Source organism: Zeus faber (assembly GCF_960531495.2).
Source record: "Zeus faber genome assembly, chromosome: 18".
In the NCBI taxonomy this organism is placed as follows: domain Eukaryota; kingdom Metazoa; phylum Chordata; class Actinopteri; order Zeiformes; family Zeidae; genus Zeus; species Zeus faber.
In genome coordinates, this window is record NC_137210.1 from 22,882,759 (window position 1) to 22,900,109 (window position 17,351).

The 17,351-nt window shown below is 42.1% G+C and overlaps 1 protein-coding gene across 1 annotated transcript in view; it reads right to left on the minus strand.

The window, feature by feature from the left end:
* The window catches only part of slc4a3 (solute carrier family 4 member 3), a 69,211-nt gene extending 52,520 nt beyond the window's left edge, over window positions 1-16,691 (minus strand). Inside the window, exons 1-2 of the mRNA XM_080018907.1 lie at window positions 16,310-16,691; window positions 2,393-2,588 (exon numbers count right to left, since the gene is read on the minus strand). Of these exons, the coding sequence (XP_079875033.1) occupies window positions 2,393-2,588; window positions 16,310-16,363 (250 nt within the window). The 5' untranslated portion in view covers window positions 16,364-16,691. The remainder of the gene's footprint in view (window positions 1-2,392; window positions 2,589-16,309) is intronic.
* Between the last annotated feature and the right edge of the window lie 660 nt (window positions 16,692-17,351).

The window sequence follows — 17,351 nt, forward strand, 5'->3', positions numbered from 1 at the left end:
ATTCTCCCCTTGACACAAGTTAAAAAAAAGGCCTCGGAGGTCCCCAAAGCATGTTTATGACGTTTTTTTCTGAAAATGCCACTGAGATTATGCATTCGAGCCATCGTGACGTGCCTCTAAAACCTGACGGTTCCAAAATGGGCTGTTTCCGTGGGCGTGGCAGCCAAGCCCGCGTTCTGAGCCAATGGCGTTGGAGCACAAGCTCCGGGTTCTGTGAGCCAATGGGGTTTGAGCTTTACTCCGGGCTCATACCCACGGGGTTTCTTTTTATTTATTCGGTAAACGTTCATTGGTTTCACCTCATCGGTCCTGTTACATCTGTTTCGGAACAAATTTGAGGTGAGAAATAAGCAATCCAAGTTTCTGGATCTTCACTCCTATTAGATACATCTATAAGGCGTCAATTGAATGTTTCTGCCCGACTTTCGTTGCCGTTCTGCAAGCTTGAGGGGGGGACACTGGACCAGACACCGCGAGGCAGGGAATTTTTGTTAAATGTCAACGTCGGAAAATAAAATAAAATAGAATAAAATAAAATAAATACATCTATCATAAAAACACACTATTTTTATTGTTTTTGTTTGGAGAAAGGCACAGAGGATGGGGTGGAGCAGACGACCAAATAAAGAAATCGGTGACGATCTGACGTCAGCTCGTGCAGAAAGTAGAAAAAAAACCTTTAGACACGGAGCGTCCAGAGCCGTGGGAAATCGGAGCGTTTTGCAATTCCTTTGTCATTAGTTTGACCTCATCGCTTGACACTTTGACCGCGCCCAATATGAACATCCCACATTGTAACATTACAGATACCGTACATGACAGAATATAAGGAAAAGCATAATAGTTCAAATACATAAGCACAGTTCTCTATGTTTGTGATGTTTTTAGTGGGAGTGGTTCTAACCAACGCGGGGTCAAATCTGTCACTTCTATGACAACGGCCATAGGCGCCGCTTCTCTGTATTTCCTTCCTGGTGAAATCACGTGTGCAATATACACTTATATTCGATAGTCCAGGAGTTCAAAACTGGGGTCTGCGTCCCCCCTGCTGTACTTAAGGGAATCGCAGTAGTTTCATACTGTAGATATATTTTTGTGACACGTTTTCATGTCTTTTTTATTGCATTTTATCACAGATTAATTATATAACGATTTTCCTTTAGTCATTTATTAATTTGGTTTGTTATCATTATTTATTCATGTATTTTTATTGAGACTTCCAAGACAGGCCTTGCCGTTAAAAGGTTTGGAAACCCCTGGGATAGTCCTCGCTCTTGGCAAACCACGTGGTTATGACGTCACAATGAGTGAGGTCACACTCCACCAAGCGGAAGCTCGATCAGGAGCCGCCGCCGTGTCTGCCACAGATCCAACCAGATCCCAAACGTCCTGGACGCACCACTCACAGTACATGCAAGCCAGTGCATCCCTCGAAAGACTTTGGAAAATATTTTATTTATCAATTATTTTTTCTTAATTTATTCAAGTATTAATTTATTTAAAAAAAAGTTATTTGTGACAGTTAGGATCCATCGCCACGGTTGCCAGGTTCAGGCTAAACAGCGATACCTTCCCTCTTCTTCATGTAAGGTGATGTAAAAGGTGAAAACTTCCTTGAGTCTATCGATTAAAACTAAAATCAAAGCTAAAACTTAGTCCCGCTGGAAAGAATTTCCACAGAACGAGGCCGTTGATCGGAGCCGATCAGTGAGATCAGGTTCGCAAAACCAAAACAAACACAAAAAAAAAAAAAGGCGAGAGATGGTGCCACGAAAAGTGAGCGTATGAAGTAACTTGTGTTGTACGAATGAGGTGTTGATTAATATTTTGTCCGTCTTTCCATCTGGTTTGTTCTTGTTTCTTCATGAAAGTAGTTTGAATTTCATTCTGTATTTCCATCAGTTATATCGTATAGATTTATTGTGACAATTATCTTTATTTTGTTCTTGTGAAATATGTTGTTATTGACAAATTGACACGGCTGAAGGAAAGATTATTGGAAAAAAGTAAAATAAAAAGTTTTAAAGAAATAAATCATTTTGATGTACACACTATGCATATTGGCATCTATCGTCTGTTAACATTAAACAAACACAAATAAATACTGTATGTACTAGATTATATGTATGTATATATGGAGCATAGCATATGTATTATGTAGTATATCATAGTATATATGTAGTACATCATATATATAGTACATAATACGTATATATGTAGTATATCATACATATATATGTAGCATAGCATATGTATTATGTAGTATAAAATAGTATATATGTAGTACATCATATATATAGTACATCATACGTACATATGTAGTATATCGTACATACATATGTAGCATATCATATGTATTATGGAGTATATTGTGGTGTTTTGTGAGTCTTACTCTCAAAGTCCTTCTCGCTGTACAGTCGTCCCATCCTGTCTCCGCTGGAGGACGAGGACGACACGTTGATGATGTCACCAAAACGCTCCACGGACAGAGCCTTCTCCCAGTCCTCCTCCTCCTCCTCCTCCTCCTCCTCCTCGTCCCCCTCGGGCTCCTCCACTGAACCCTCCTCTTCATCCTCCTCCACCTTGACCTACGGAGGGTGGGGGGAGGAAAGTTCAATTTGACTCACAACGACGCCACCCCACCCCAAAAAAACACCACCAGCATCCAGTCACCACCCTTGTCCCTCACACACCAGTCCCTGACCCCACCAGCCATCTATACACCATCTATACACCACCTAAACACCATCTATACACCATCTTAACACCATCTATACACCATCTTTATACCATCTATACACCATCTACACACCATCTTTATACCATCTATACACCATCTATACACCAACTTTGTACCATCTAAACACCATCTATACACCATCTTAACACCATCTACACACCATCTTTATACAATCTATACACCATCTACACACCATCTTTATACCATCTATACACCATCTATACACCAACTTTGTACCATCTAAACACCATCTATACACCATCTAAACACCACCTATACACCATCTTTATACCATCTATACACCATCTATACACCATCTTTATACCATCTATACACCATCTACACACCATCTTTATACCATCTATACACCATCTATACACCAACTTTATACCATCTATACACCATCTAAACACCATCTATACACCATCTTTATACCATCTATACACCATCTATACACCGTCTTTATACCATCTATACACCACCTAAACACCAACTTTATACCATCTATACACCATCTAAACACCATCTTTATACCATCTATACACCAGCTACACACCATCTAAACACCATCTATACACCATATCAACACCATCTACTGTTGTACACCTACGTAGTACCAGGACACACACACACACACACACACACACACACACACACACACACACACACACACACACACACACACACACACACACACACACACACACACACACACACACACACACACACACACACACACACACACACACACACACACACACACACACACACACAGGCAGTAGTTAGTGGTGCTGGGACTAAATGCTAGAAGACAGTCACAGAATGAAGGTAGTGTCTGCTGTTGCTGTTGGGATGGTACCCGCTCCCCACACAGTACTCATTGTAATTATTGATCGCCCACCCATCACGCCATAGACAATAATCAACTACTTGTGTTTTTCCAATTAAATTTGAATGAAAATTATTCTTCTAAATGACTTCACCCCCAAAGCAGCCTGCCTCCAGGGCCAGTGCAGCCGGGGCCACTGTGACTAAAAAAGGTTTTGTTATAAAGAAAAATACAACAAAACAGCTCAGATATTTAGAAACAACAACCTCAGATATTTCAAACAAACAACTGCTCGTGATGGTCCTTCATTTAGCAAACCTCAGCGATGTAAGTATATATGTATGTATGTATATGCATGTATGTATATGCATGTATGTACATAGGTATGTATGTATATTCATGTATGTACTGTATGCATATATGTATGTATGTATATGCATGTATGTATATGCATGTATGTACTGTATGTATATGCATATATGTATATGCATGTATGCACTGTATGCATATATGTATGTATGTATATGCATGTATGTATGTATATATATATATATGTATGTATTGTTTATATGTATGTATGTACAGTTTGAATGTATGTATGAATGTGTGTGTATATATATATATATATATATATATATATATATATATATATATATATATATATATATATATATATATATACACACACACACACACACACACACACACACACACACACACACATACATGAATGTATATGTATGTCCTTCCATTATCTCGACAACCGTTCATCACATGTACTTCATACTTCATACAGGTGCATGGCTGGGGACCCAGGGTCGTGTTGAATCTGGTGCAGTTTGGACGCAAGTTTGGACGCAAGCAGTGCAGTTTTGGACGCAAGCAGCCCCCCTACTGCTTGGTGAGCAGCAGGGGGGCTTGGCCTGGTGAGCAGGGGCCCCCGCTCAGCTGCCGTGCTGCTCGTTGGCCTCGACGTTACCCACGTGCGGAAAACACCTCCCGGTCACCGCGGCGGCGGTGACGCAGGTGAGGGGATACATTAAGAGGAACGCCTCCCTTTTGCGGCACCGATCCCACTGACGCTGGAATCCCCCTTGAAGCGGCGAGGCGGTGTCGCTGCTGCGGATGCTTCCTGCCTGGAGCCGCTGGGAACAGCTGCTTTCAACTGCACCAGCGCACGTCCCTGCATCCCTCTGGGCACAGGCAACAACCTCCTGAAGGGTTTTCCCAGGGCCACGCTTGCATTTTTGCTACCAATTTAGGGCCAGTACCAAGGTGAAGCAGCCTTCAGGACACAAAAAAAATAAATCAATCAAATAACATAATAAAAATGATGTGACATCAAAATAATTCCACCCGTTGTTTCTAACAGTTGGGAGCGATCGCCGTGGTTGCCAGGTTCAGGAAAACCAGCGACACCTTTACCCTTTGTCACGTAATGTGATGCAAAGTGATGAAAACGTCCCTTGAGTGTAAAACAAAAAAAAAAAAAAACAAAGCTCAACCTCAGCGCCCTGCGTTTGGAAAATCTTTACGAACACAATATTACTACGTGCACGTCATAAAGCAGACAGCGTTGATACGGCGTGAAGGAGTGAAGGGGTGGCGGGCCGGCGGGGTGAGGGGGTGGCGGTGTCGGGCCGCGGGTTGGTTTTCGTGGCGGAAACCGGGTTTGGGGAAACGGAGACCCCGCCCCCTACGTGATTGCGGTTACAGCGCCGGTACGATGAGCGTTTTTTTTGTTTGTTTTCCTTTTGGGTGGGGGAACGTAGTTTCAGATTTCTTCTCCTCTCTTTTTTCCTCCTCTTCTTTTTCGGCGCTCCATTACCTGATAATGACCGGAGGGAGGAAGGCACAGGATGCGTTTAATGATCTCCTCCAGCGCCAGAGGACCGGGCGTTTAAAAAGACCAATCGATCGCATTGTTGTTAAAAAAAAAAAAAAGAAAAAAAGAAAGGAAAAGGACCTGTCAATTACCCATAATGCTCTGCTTCCACCAAAACAGCGCCGGCCTCCGCTCCGCTCCCCTCCTGGGTGTTTGGAACATCCCATCCGTCTCGTGTCCCCTCCAGAAACGAATTCAGCCCCAAAAAGTTGACCGCCCTGATGTGGAAGTGAAGGTTTGTTGTATTTTTAATGGGGTCTCTGGGGGCGGGGTAGGGGTTTAGTCCAGGTTACAGGTTTTGTTTTGTTCCAACACTGAATATTTTTTAGAATAACAAATGAAATAACTACAGCTGGGTTTTTACCCTGAGACCAACCACCATGTTCACTCAAATGATCCATACAAATGTTCTCAAACAATATTATGTAGATAATTAATAATCAATTTATATTAAAATAAATATCAAAATAAATAAACAACAAAACAAAAAACAAATATTAAAGTAAATCAAGTTCTAAGTAAATCAATATTTAAATAAATCAATAGGAAAATAAATCAATATCAAAATAAATAAATATCAAAGTAAATCAATATTTAAATAAATCAATATCAAAATAAATCAATATCAAAGTAAATCAATCTTTAAATGAATCAATATCAAAATAAATCAATATCCAAATAAATCTATCAAAATAAATCAATATTTCAATAAATCAATATCTAGATAAATCAATATTTAAATAAATCAATATCAAAATAAATCAATATCAAAGTAAATCAATATTTAAATAAATCAATATCTAGATAAATCAATATTAAAATAAATAAATATCTAGATAAATCAATATTTAAATAAATCAATATTTAAATAAATCAATTTCTAAGTAAATCAATATTTAAATAAATCAATATCAAAATAAATCAATATCAAAATAAATCAATATCAAAGTAAATCAATATTTAAATAAATCAATATCTAGATAAATCAATATTTAAATGAATCAATATCAAAATAAATCAATATTTAAATCAATCAAAATTTAAATGAATCAATGTTTAAATAACTCCATATTAAATAAATAACGATTAAAATAAATAAATTAATTAATAATCCCCCCCAAAAATATACCAGATTTAGAATTCACAAGAGTTGCTATAAGGAACTCGCTCCAAAAACATTGCTCGTGGCCACGCCCTGTGTGTGAGCGTGCACGTGCACCTGGATGCAGGCGCCTCCAACAGGGAGACAAAGCTGCAGGAATAATGCAGGACGACCATTCTGCATTCGCTCAGGTCAACTCGCACGGCTGCATAAATATTTCACATTTAATGGAATGCTGAGTCAGAGAGCCACTGAAATATTCATCTATGGCTGAGGATTTTTGGAGCACTGTCTGTCTGTCTGTGTCTGTCTGTCTGTCTGTCTGTGTGCGTGTGTGTGTGTGTGTGTGGCACGTGCTATTTACTGTGTGAATAATCCTTCGTTACAGTGTTTAAACTGTGTTCCTGCGCAACAGACACAGACGTGAGGGAAGGGGCCGAAAGCCTTCAAACTGAAGCTGTTAATGCACGACCCTTCACCGCCAGGGGCAGCATGGGTTCCAGATTCCTATTTGTCTCATGCGATCATACAAGTCCCGTTCAGTGAGATGTGAAATGGCAAACTCCGAAGACTGTGCAAAAAAAAAAAAGTAGGACTAAGAACAAAAAATACATTTATCACAAATCAAAACATATGACTTATATGTACAATAAAACCAACAAATACGAAGAAAGAATTGGCAAGAAATATAAGTAAAGGCAAAAAAATGTAAAGCACAAATTGACAATATATTTACTGTATATATTAAATTATGTTTGTATTCAGTCCTTGCATGTATGTATGGAGGCAAACTTAGCCGATAAAGATAAATATGGATATACAATATAGGCAATATACAATAAACCTAATAAAAAACATTGAAATGACCTCAAGAATAAGTGAGAAGAAATTGGTCATCTTACAAGATAAACTTAAACACAAACTAACTAGGAGATACAGTTTTCCGTGCACAATAAACCTACAAAAGTAACAATAACTAATGAAATAAAATGAACAATGAAACAGAAGAAATTAACCAAACGATAAACAATGAACCGTAAAAGAAAACTTGGTAATGGTTCAAAAATACTCATTTTGAACAACAAATACAAGCCAAAAAAATTGACAAAAATATAGTATAAGTTAATATAGTAAATAAATAGAAAAAAATAAAACAGAAAATACTGCGTGTGTGTGTGCGCGTATGTGTGTGGGCTTGGACGCCTTTAACAATGTCTAAAATGTATGGATGATGCGTAATCAAAAATCCCCAAATCCATGGCAACAGAGCCATCACTGTCTCCACATTCCTCCCACTACATTTTAGGATCCGTGACCCCGGGGGAAGAGATGTGGAACCATGGAACAAAAATCAGAACGACACTGGCACACTTGTTGGAAATGCAGATTCACACTCACAGACGCACGAGGCGCCGGACTTTGTTGAAAGTTGAATTTTGTCCAAGTCTCCCTGCCCACATCGCCGACTCAAGCAGCTTTTTGGCAGAATATGGGACGTGAAAAAAAAGAAAAGAAAAAAAAAAAAAAAGATGTGCGAGATCATTGTTATCATCACCATCATTACATAATTCTCAAAACCCCGTTCTTGACGGACATTCAAACGAAACGACATTAGAGGAGCATTCAGTGAGGCCACGTTTTAAGGTACACCGCGGTATCAAGCAACCACGGCGCTGAACCGGAAGCCTTCCCCCGTAAACAATTTATGTTGCAGAATTGAAGATGTAAACTTTTAATTTATCTCACCGTACGTCGCTGCTGCGCAGGGGCAGACGGCCAAATGTTGTAATGATCCATCCAATGAGTAATTTGGCCAAGCGCCGCATTCCTCCAGAACTGCTTGAGCCAATATTTTACAACACGGTACTTTATGTTATTGTACTTGCGCTCGCATGGCAGCAAGTGTAAACAAAGATGGCAGAACACGGCGCTCGCCGAAATGACTCACTGGATGGATGATTTCAACATTTGGCCGTCTGCAACATATGGTGAATTAATTATTGAAGACGCCCGTTCGTCACTCCGGACGTTGATATTCGGGCACGACGCTGTAAATTTGTCTGCCACGACAAAATCGTAGCGGTTTGACATCACCAACTATACCGCAAAACCTTAGTCCACAAAAACTTGTGACCACGTCGAGTCAAATCCACTGAAATGTGCGATTGAGTGATGTGTTCAAGATCCAGCGAGTCGCCGGAAAAATAGAAGCCGCGCAATGGTACTTATTCAGAGAAATATCACAACGTTTTTGGTATTTCATGGAAAGATAACTCATTGGTAATGTAATCCAAGGAAAAAAGTCACCACTGATGTGACGTAAGTTTGACTACTGTCGTAAAGCCCTGTAAATACGTCATCATTGACGCACACAAGACCCAACGGTCACCTACCATCACTGACACTGCACATGTACTTACACACAATTATAACAATGACAAGATGTGGTTTAAAGTCAAAAGAAAAACCTTAATACTGAGTGAAACATAATGTATAAACAATTCCCTACAGCTAAATGGAGCAAATTTAAATGAAAAGACAAAGTATTGACAGGTTCTTCCATAATAACTCTAATAACAAATGAATGTTCCATAAATAGTTTGTTTATTTAGTTGAGGTCCAGTTTGAACCCGTATGCCACAAACATCTTGTGGTTGAAGTTTCATCCAAATCAATTCACATACGGAGCAAAAATTTGTGGAAAAACCCGGCTAAATCTGACCGATGTCACAGCCATGGTCTAATGTATTGAACACCAAAATATGTCCGACCCGGCTAAAAGTATCTGCAACACAACAACGACATAAGCTAGGAACATGCTTGAGGTGTAGTTCAAACCAGTATGTCACAAGGATATCGTGGTTTACTGTAAGTGTCATCCAAATCGATTCCCTTACGGAGCAGAAATGAGTGAAAAACAGAACAAATTTGACCTGAAATATTCAGCTGGTCCTGCTTGACTGACATACACAAAATGACCGAGATGAGATTTACAGTAAGACGCTTTATGACGTCATCATCATATTTACAATAAATGTGCAGGTCCTGATCCACAATGTCCAGTTGGTCTGTGTCCATAGGGCAGCGTGGAATGGGTCCCGGTGTAGTCTTTAGAAGTTACCAAACCACGATTTACGTGTATATTTATGTACCTTCTTAGGTGGTAGATGTCAGTAGATCTGTTCGATTTATATTTTTTTCTCTGTGGTCGCCATCACTTTGCCGGACTAATGAAAAATACAAGTCAACAATTAAATTATGGAAATCCAACTGCTATCGAAAATCTACGTGAGCACGTCAAATTCTTCCATAATAATTCTCATGACAAATTAATGTTAAAAGTTCTGTAAATGTTGTCTGCATTACAATATAGACTAGTAATCTAAACTGAATTTTCCAATTGTAGATTATTAACAGAAGAAATACAATGTAGTAATTAAAACTAACATTTACTTATTAAATTTATAAAAATTACATGAATTTATTATCATTGTTATGCAAAGTAATGACAACGTTTGTTTTTTTTATTGTTCCCGATGCCCAAAAGTAAATTCGAAGACAATAAAGAAGCCATTGTCAAAACATTGAATACTGTCACAATATTCTAAAAACAAGTACTATGGCAGTAACTCTACGATGTTTGAAACTTGTGATGCATTTCACAGAAACCAAGAAACTGTAACACGTAACAAAAACGAATAAACTGGACCCTGTGTATTGCTGCCTGAAGATATTATGATAATTATTATAATTATTATAATTATTATTATTATATTATATACATGTTAATTCCTTCCTATTTCCCTGTATTTTTCCCATCCATTTTTCCACATTTTCCAAAATGACGTCCATCATCATCCTCACTGACGTAAGGAGCTGCAGCTGGCGTACAGTATGATGACATCGCCATGGCAACCAAGCCTCCGCCAGCCCCGTTGATGAGTGGGTTTATGAGCACGCTATTCCCTCAACCCCCCTCCACCGACCCACCCACTCCAATCCACACACACGCACACACACACACACACACACACACACACACAGGCCAGTTTATCCATTTATCGAGATGAAGGACGACCCCACTCTGCAGAACGTGGACGTGACGTCGGCCCCGTCGGGACATTTTCGGGAGCGGTGACTCATTACTTCCCTAATAATGGAGGGCTCTGCCGCTCCCTCCTCCACCTCCTGGTGCCATCTGAGGGCCCCACCGGGCTCTCGGATTCCACCCAGCAGCAGCAGCAGCAGCAGCGGCGGCGGCGGCGGCGGCGGCGGTGGCGGCGGCAGCAGCAGCAGCAGCAGCGCAGCGTGCTGCTGTGTCGGACCCCAGCTCCCTCCACATGCTCCACATCCCATGTGACTCACCGCAGCGTCCCCAACCCAAGGCGTTTTAGCACCCGTCCGGTCACCTAGCAACCATGCGCACATTTTACACTGCCCAGTCACACCTTTTTATTAAGGGGGCACAAGGCACCAGGACAAGCTGTGAACTGAAATGTTGTTCCCTGTTGTTATTGAATGACTTTGTTCCTCGAAATCTTTCGGGCTAAAATCATCGGAAACAGAAGAACGGCGGAAGCTACGGACACGGTTGAGGTCTCGTCTGAACCGGGACGTCGCAAACATCCCGTGGCCCAACGTTCGCCCTAATCGATCCACACACGGAGCAGAAATTGGCGAGAAACCCAACAAATTAGACCCAAATTAGCCAGATGTCCGTGCGTCACCGACACGCCCAACTATCTGGAACAGAACAAGGACAGAAGCTGCCAACGCGGTCGACGCCTTGTTTGACCAAATTTGACCCCAAGTATTCAGGTGGTCGTGTGTACTGAGTCATCATAGTATTTACTATAAATGTGCAGGTTCTGATCAGGAATGTCCATTGGACCGTGTCCAGTGTGCGGTGTAGACTCCGTCGGTCCCCATTACTTTACGATTCATGAAAAAACACGAAAAAACATGACTCCACAGAAACTCGGGATCATGTTGAGTCCAGCCCACTTGACTGCGTGAATGAGTGATGCGTTCATGTACCAGGAAGCCGTCGTAGAGGTAGAACCCCGTGAAAATGTCATAAGTCACAGGAATACCGCCAGCGTTTTTCGTATTTCATGGAAACGTCACCTATAGAAAGTTTAATCCAAGGAAAGGACGTCACCACTAAAATGATGTACGTTCGACGTAAACCTCTGTCGTGAACCTCCGCAAATAGGTCAGTTCCAACGTGTGACACCAACCAGCCGATCGTGCAGCAGGAGCGCCGGTGCTTCCTCCGCTCTCTCCCCGGCCGCGGCGCTCTCTCTGCGCGGATGAGGCCAGCCGGAGCTGACGCTTGAACTTGAACTCGCACTCCTCCCGACCCGGGCCGGCCGCGGTGCCCGTCCCCGCAAAACGAGAGCGATTTAAGAAAGAATCCGCGGTGGGAGAGAGTCCCGGGGTCCGCTCCCAACGTCCCCGCATATAATCACAGAGCACAGATTCGCAAACCTCGCAACCTCCAAAACCTGTAATACGTACCTAACACGACTAAACTGGACCCTGTGTATTGCTGCCTGTAGCTATATTGACTATTATTATTATTATTATTATTATTATTATTATTATTATATGTTTATTATTATTATTATTATTATCATCATTATTAATATAATTCTGAATATAATATAAATCTTTCTATTGTTATTGATATTATTACTATTATTATTAATATTAATATTTATTGTTTTTTCTGATGATGATGATTATTATTATTATAATCATTATTATCATTATTATCATAATTATATGTTTATTATTTTTATATGTTTATTATTATATTTATTAGTAGTATTATATTTTTTTCTATTACTTTTATATATATATATTAATATGGATATTATTATTTGTATTATTATATTTATTATTAATGTTGACTTGTATTATGATCATTAGTATTATCATCCTTATTACGACTGTTTTATTTCCTAGAGGCTCCGCCCTCTAACGTCGTCCTTATTTGCTTCCCCCAAACGACTGCACCGAGAGTAACTTGAACGCACCCATTACCCAGTCAGCTGTGGCCTGCCGCTATAAAAGGGCGGTGCGGCCCACCCTTCTCCTCCCCTTGTTCTTCACGACGGTGTCTCACCGGAGGAAGCTCTCACCCGGAGCGGCGGAGCCCCCACCGCCTCGTCCGCAATGCGAGGAGGCGGGTTCACCCGGAGCGTCCGTCGTCCCCCTGGCGCCCGCAGGTCGGCGTGGCCACGCTCCGTCGGACCATCATGCATCCGCCGGGGCCGATGGGGCTGCATCACACGCTCCCTTATACCGTGGAAGTTGTCAACAGCAGGGCGTGGTCTCAGCCGGCTCCGCCTTGTGCCAATGAGGACGGAGAGGGCGGAGCCTTTGCGAAATTGAACGATACTCGAACTCTTTCCTGCCCCGATGTCTTCCTCTTGTCGCTCAAGACCCCTGGGAGCAGAGCGGCGGGTGCACTGCCCTTTTACAGCAGCAGGCCACAGCTGATGGGGGCATTCCAAGGCGCTGGACTGCTTTGACCACTGTCGCCGTGTCACTACTTGACTGTTGTTAACACTGGATGCCATTTGTTAACTGTGGTAATTACTGTATGCTATTTTATTAGTCGTGCTGCAATACTGTAACTAGTACTTACTGTAACTGACGCCTGCCATGTTGGGCTCACTAGTCACTAGTTAGCATAGTGCTTATTGTTGGCATAGTGCTAATAGTTAGAATTTTGCTACTCCATAACACAGCGCTACTCCATAACTTAGTGCTACTAGTTAGTATAGTGCTAATAGTTAGCATATTGAAACTAGTTAACACAGTGCTACTCATTAACACAGTGCTGCTAGTTAGCATAGTGCTAATCGTTAGCATATTGACACTAGTTAACACAGTGCTACTCATTAACACAGTGCTGCTACTTAGCATAGTGTTAATAGTTAGCATATTGCTACTAGTTATATTTATAATCAAAAATCATCATTCATTCATAAATCATCATCATTTCAGTGATTCTAGTTAACACAGTGCTTCTAGTTAGCATATTGCTACGAGTTAATACAGTTCTACTCATTAACACAGTGCTACTAGTTAGCATAGTTCTACTAGTTAGCATGTTGCTACTTGTTAACATAGTGCTGCTAGTTAACAAAGTGCTACTCATTAACACAGTGCTACTCATTAACACAGTGCTACCAGTTAGCATAGCGCTACACCATATTCACCTGAACATTTTAATTTCTACCTCTTTCTCGACTGCACTGTTTTCTGATAAAACAAATCAATCATTGTCAAAATAATATTAAGGTTTCTTCACAAATGTTCAATTAGTAAATGTGGCTCAAGGCCCAACCCAGTGGTGGGAAATTAACCCTAACCCTTTACGGAGGTTTGCTGAGGCAGAATCGTACTTTGAGTTTCTGTCTCTACGTCACAAATTAAGAATAAAATAAGGGGCTGGGCATTGAGCAGGGACCCACGCCCCCCTTCATTCCAACTTTTCAGCATGGAGACACGCCCCCTTCCCCACTTCAACCCCTCATCCGTTTACCAGCGTTGTGCAGCGGGTGGAGTGAAACCAGGCGCCGAAATTACTCCTTCATGTATTTTAAATTACTTACTGAAATTGGACATACATTTTTAAAGAGACATCGTCAGACTTTCACTTCACGCGCTAATTGGGAAAGGCGAGTTAGCGACAGAACGACAGGGAGTCTTATTTTCAACCCTTTACTGACTGCGCAACAAATCAGCGGGTAATTCGACAGCAACGGCTTCAGTGGCATTTTAACTGTCAACACTAAACAGTGTTGCACAAAACAGTTTGCATCAAGGAAACACAAAATATTTGACTTTATATTCAGTGGAAACAAGTGAGCGCTCATCTCCTCCGTATCCATGTCAGCTACAGGTTAAACTAGAGCGTTTGTAGTATTTTAGAGCTATCGTTACTGCTTTACGGGTTAAAGGTTATGCTTCTGTTTAACATCGCCAGAAAGTGACCCTTTTTATTTTTCCAGTCTCATCTGTCTGATCTCTATTAGATTAGATGCACTTTCTTAATCCCCAAAGGGGAAACTGGGTTGGTCTCCCGTGCATAAGAGCATAGGGCTCAAAAGACATCGATAGAACATTGCATTTCAAAAGCACATCATCATTGCCTGGGACTCCAATATCCACCGATCAGCCAAACAATATCAACACAACAAATATTAGTAGATATAATATTTTGCAAAACCAATTAATCCAAAGGGGAAAAGGCCTATCCAAGGCAAAAACACGTCAATGCAAAGCCAATGCCTCAGAACAAAGTACTAGTCCCGTAGAGATCCCAAAAGATCCATAAAGAACAGGGCTAACAATGCCTAGATGTGCTTTATATTTAATATTTCACATGTTATCGGCAGACTTAACAGCCCAAGGCACCAATGACATCATGAAACGCCGCGTGGAACATCTTGGCGTTATCGGGAGGCAGCTGAAGGCACTCCTCCAGATGTTTAACACGCCATACAGACCGCACAGAGGACAACCTCCACACTGTCGTTTGCACTGTACCCTCTCCTGCTTCTAAAGGGTTGGGGCGGCTTAGCGATCACAGAAGAATCACTTCATGTATCCCCACTAGGATTCGTTTGTCCTCTACGTTTTACCCATCCTCACTATGGAGGAGCGGCGGGCTGCCACCAACTCCAGATCCTAACCGACGCCCTTGACCGAGACACTGGTGTGGGTGGCCAACCCCGGCGTGCGTGCCTTCAATGACCAGCACACATGTTTAAGCTACCGTATATATTTGATGAAAGCAAAACGATTGTACAGTATTGTGCCACAGTGCCTCTCGAACCCCTTCTCCCAGCAGGCCACACTGCGGACACTGATCTCCGTGATAGCAACGCCACAGATCTCAGAGGCCTCCTGCCTGCTTGATCTAGTGGGGACCACTCACCAGCTGTCAGCTGTCATACCTCCAGTACAGCGAACCCCTCTCCTCGGCCCGTCACCTCTAATCTCCTCAGCGTCTCTTTTACTGTGCGGAGTCGACCTTTATTGTGCTCGTTGGGCTTCGCGTCACTTTCTCGATTCGCTGGAATAAACTGGGCCTGTGTGCCTCCTCGGGTTCTGCTCCTCTTCCCCGTCCTCCTCCATGAACCACGTCAGCCTCCATCTTTCCACCCACCGGTAGTCAATGTTTACCAAGTAACCCCACTGTGAAGAGATTGCCCCTTCAACTCGCCTTTTGAAAGTCTCCAAAAGGGAAAGAAGGATGATACTGATGCTAAACAAGGGTGAGTACCACAGGAATAGTCTATTATAACAAAATACTATATTTTCATTCAAACCACTTAACCTAGCCTTGACAGTATTTATTGATGAAAAAGGGAAATACTATGGCATGCAGTTCTACAGCTTTCATTAGAAGCTCAACACTGGGACCCTTAAAAGGTGTACAAAGATAATAGACATCATTGAATTGTTAAGTTTTGTCAGCAAATCAATCTATTCAGCGCAACCACCTACAGACAGACAGAGTTCTGCCATGGGTGACCCCACTGTCAGCAATCATAAGCACAACCTTGATGGAAGACTTATAATGCAATATCCACCACCAGTATGAGGGTGACATTGTATAAAAGACCAGGGCAGGACACCCACGCATGGACCCGCAAACTGCCTTAAAGCTGTCGACGGCGCAAGCAAATCAAAGACACTGCATTCCATCGGTCTACCTTAAACGACCCTTACCTGATGCAGGTTGATTACGACGTCTATTTCAGGGGCATGACCTCCTGCAGCCATGGGGCCTGGGGCTCGGCCAGGCGGAGGGCGATGGAACCAAAGCACAAATGGAGGCCTCCGGGCAGGGGGGTCGGACCCAACGGGGCTCCAGAAGGTGGCAAAACCAGGTGGGGTAATGGGAGTCCGCCAGAGTGGATCGTTGTACTAATGCTGTGGGGACTTTGGGACCACTTGATGAATGGGTGCGTCCCAAATGGACGGAGGACAGGGGGAGGTGTAGGTGTGGCTAAGGATTGGGGATGGACAGCAGCAGGTTTGGGGTGACGGAGGGGGAGGTGGGGCTAGTGCGGTGGGGAGAGGGGGAACACTGAGGGGAGGAAGGGAAGGGAAGGAGGCAGAATGGGCTGCGAAGCAGCAGGAAGTTGGGGAGACAGGGATCAGCCCTTCTCTTTCACAGCTGGGGATCCAAGAAGCCTTTGGGGTGGCATAACCTGGAGGAACAAGGGACGAAAGGAGAACAGTTCAGTCAATGGCAAAGAAGAAGTCGCAGCAAAGAATCTTGAGGTAAAATAGCAGAATTGAATAAAAATTGCTGGTGTATGATGAAGAATTTGAACCATTTGATAAAAAGGGGCCATTGAATGACGTTACATTGCTATGGATCCTTGCGCTCCCCATGTCTTGTGTCAATCTGAAATCCAAACTATCTAATAATGTAAAATGTCAATGGAACTATGTAATACAGCACATTACCCTCATTCACTCTCAAGGCCCTTTGCTGAATATCATGCTCCGTGTCAAGACGTTTAAATGTCAACAAGTATTAACAGTTGCCCGAGTTATTCAGTGGCCAAGGCTCTTTGAAGGACACCGGTAAACATGAAAACTATAAAAAACCATGCGAACAGGACGTATCAAATGAAAAGTCTAAAGCACAGACTCCCTAACCATGGATATGCTCACAGCTTTATTTGACTTTCCACAAGAGTTTAAAATGTCAACGTGGCATTTCCCTCGCTAACTCACTAATGAGCCCGAACTGAAAACA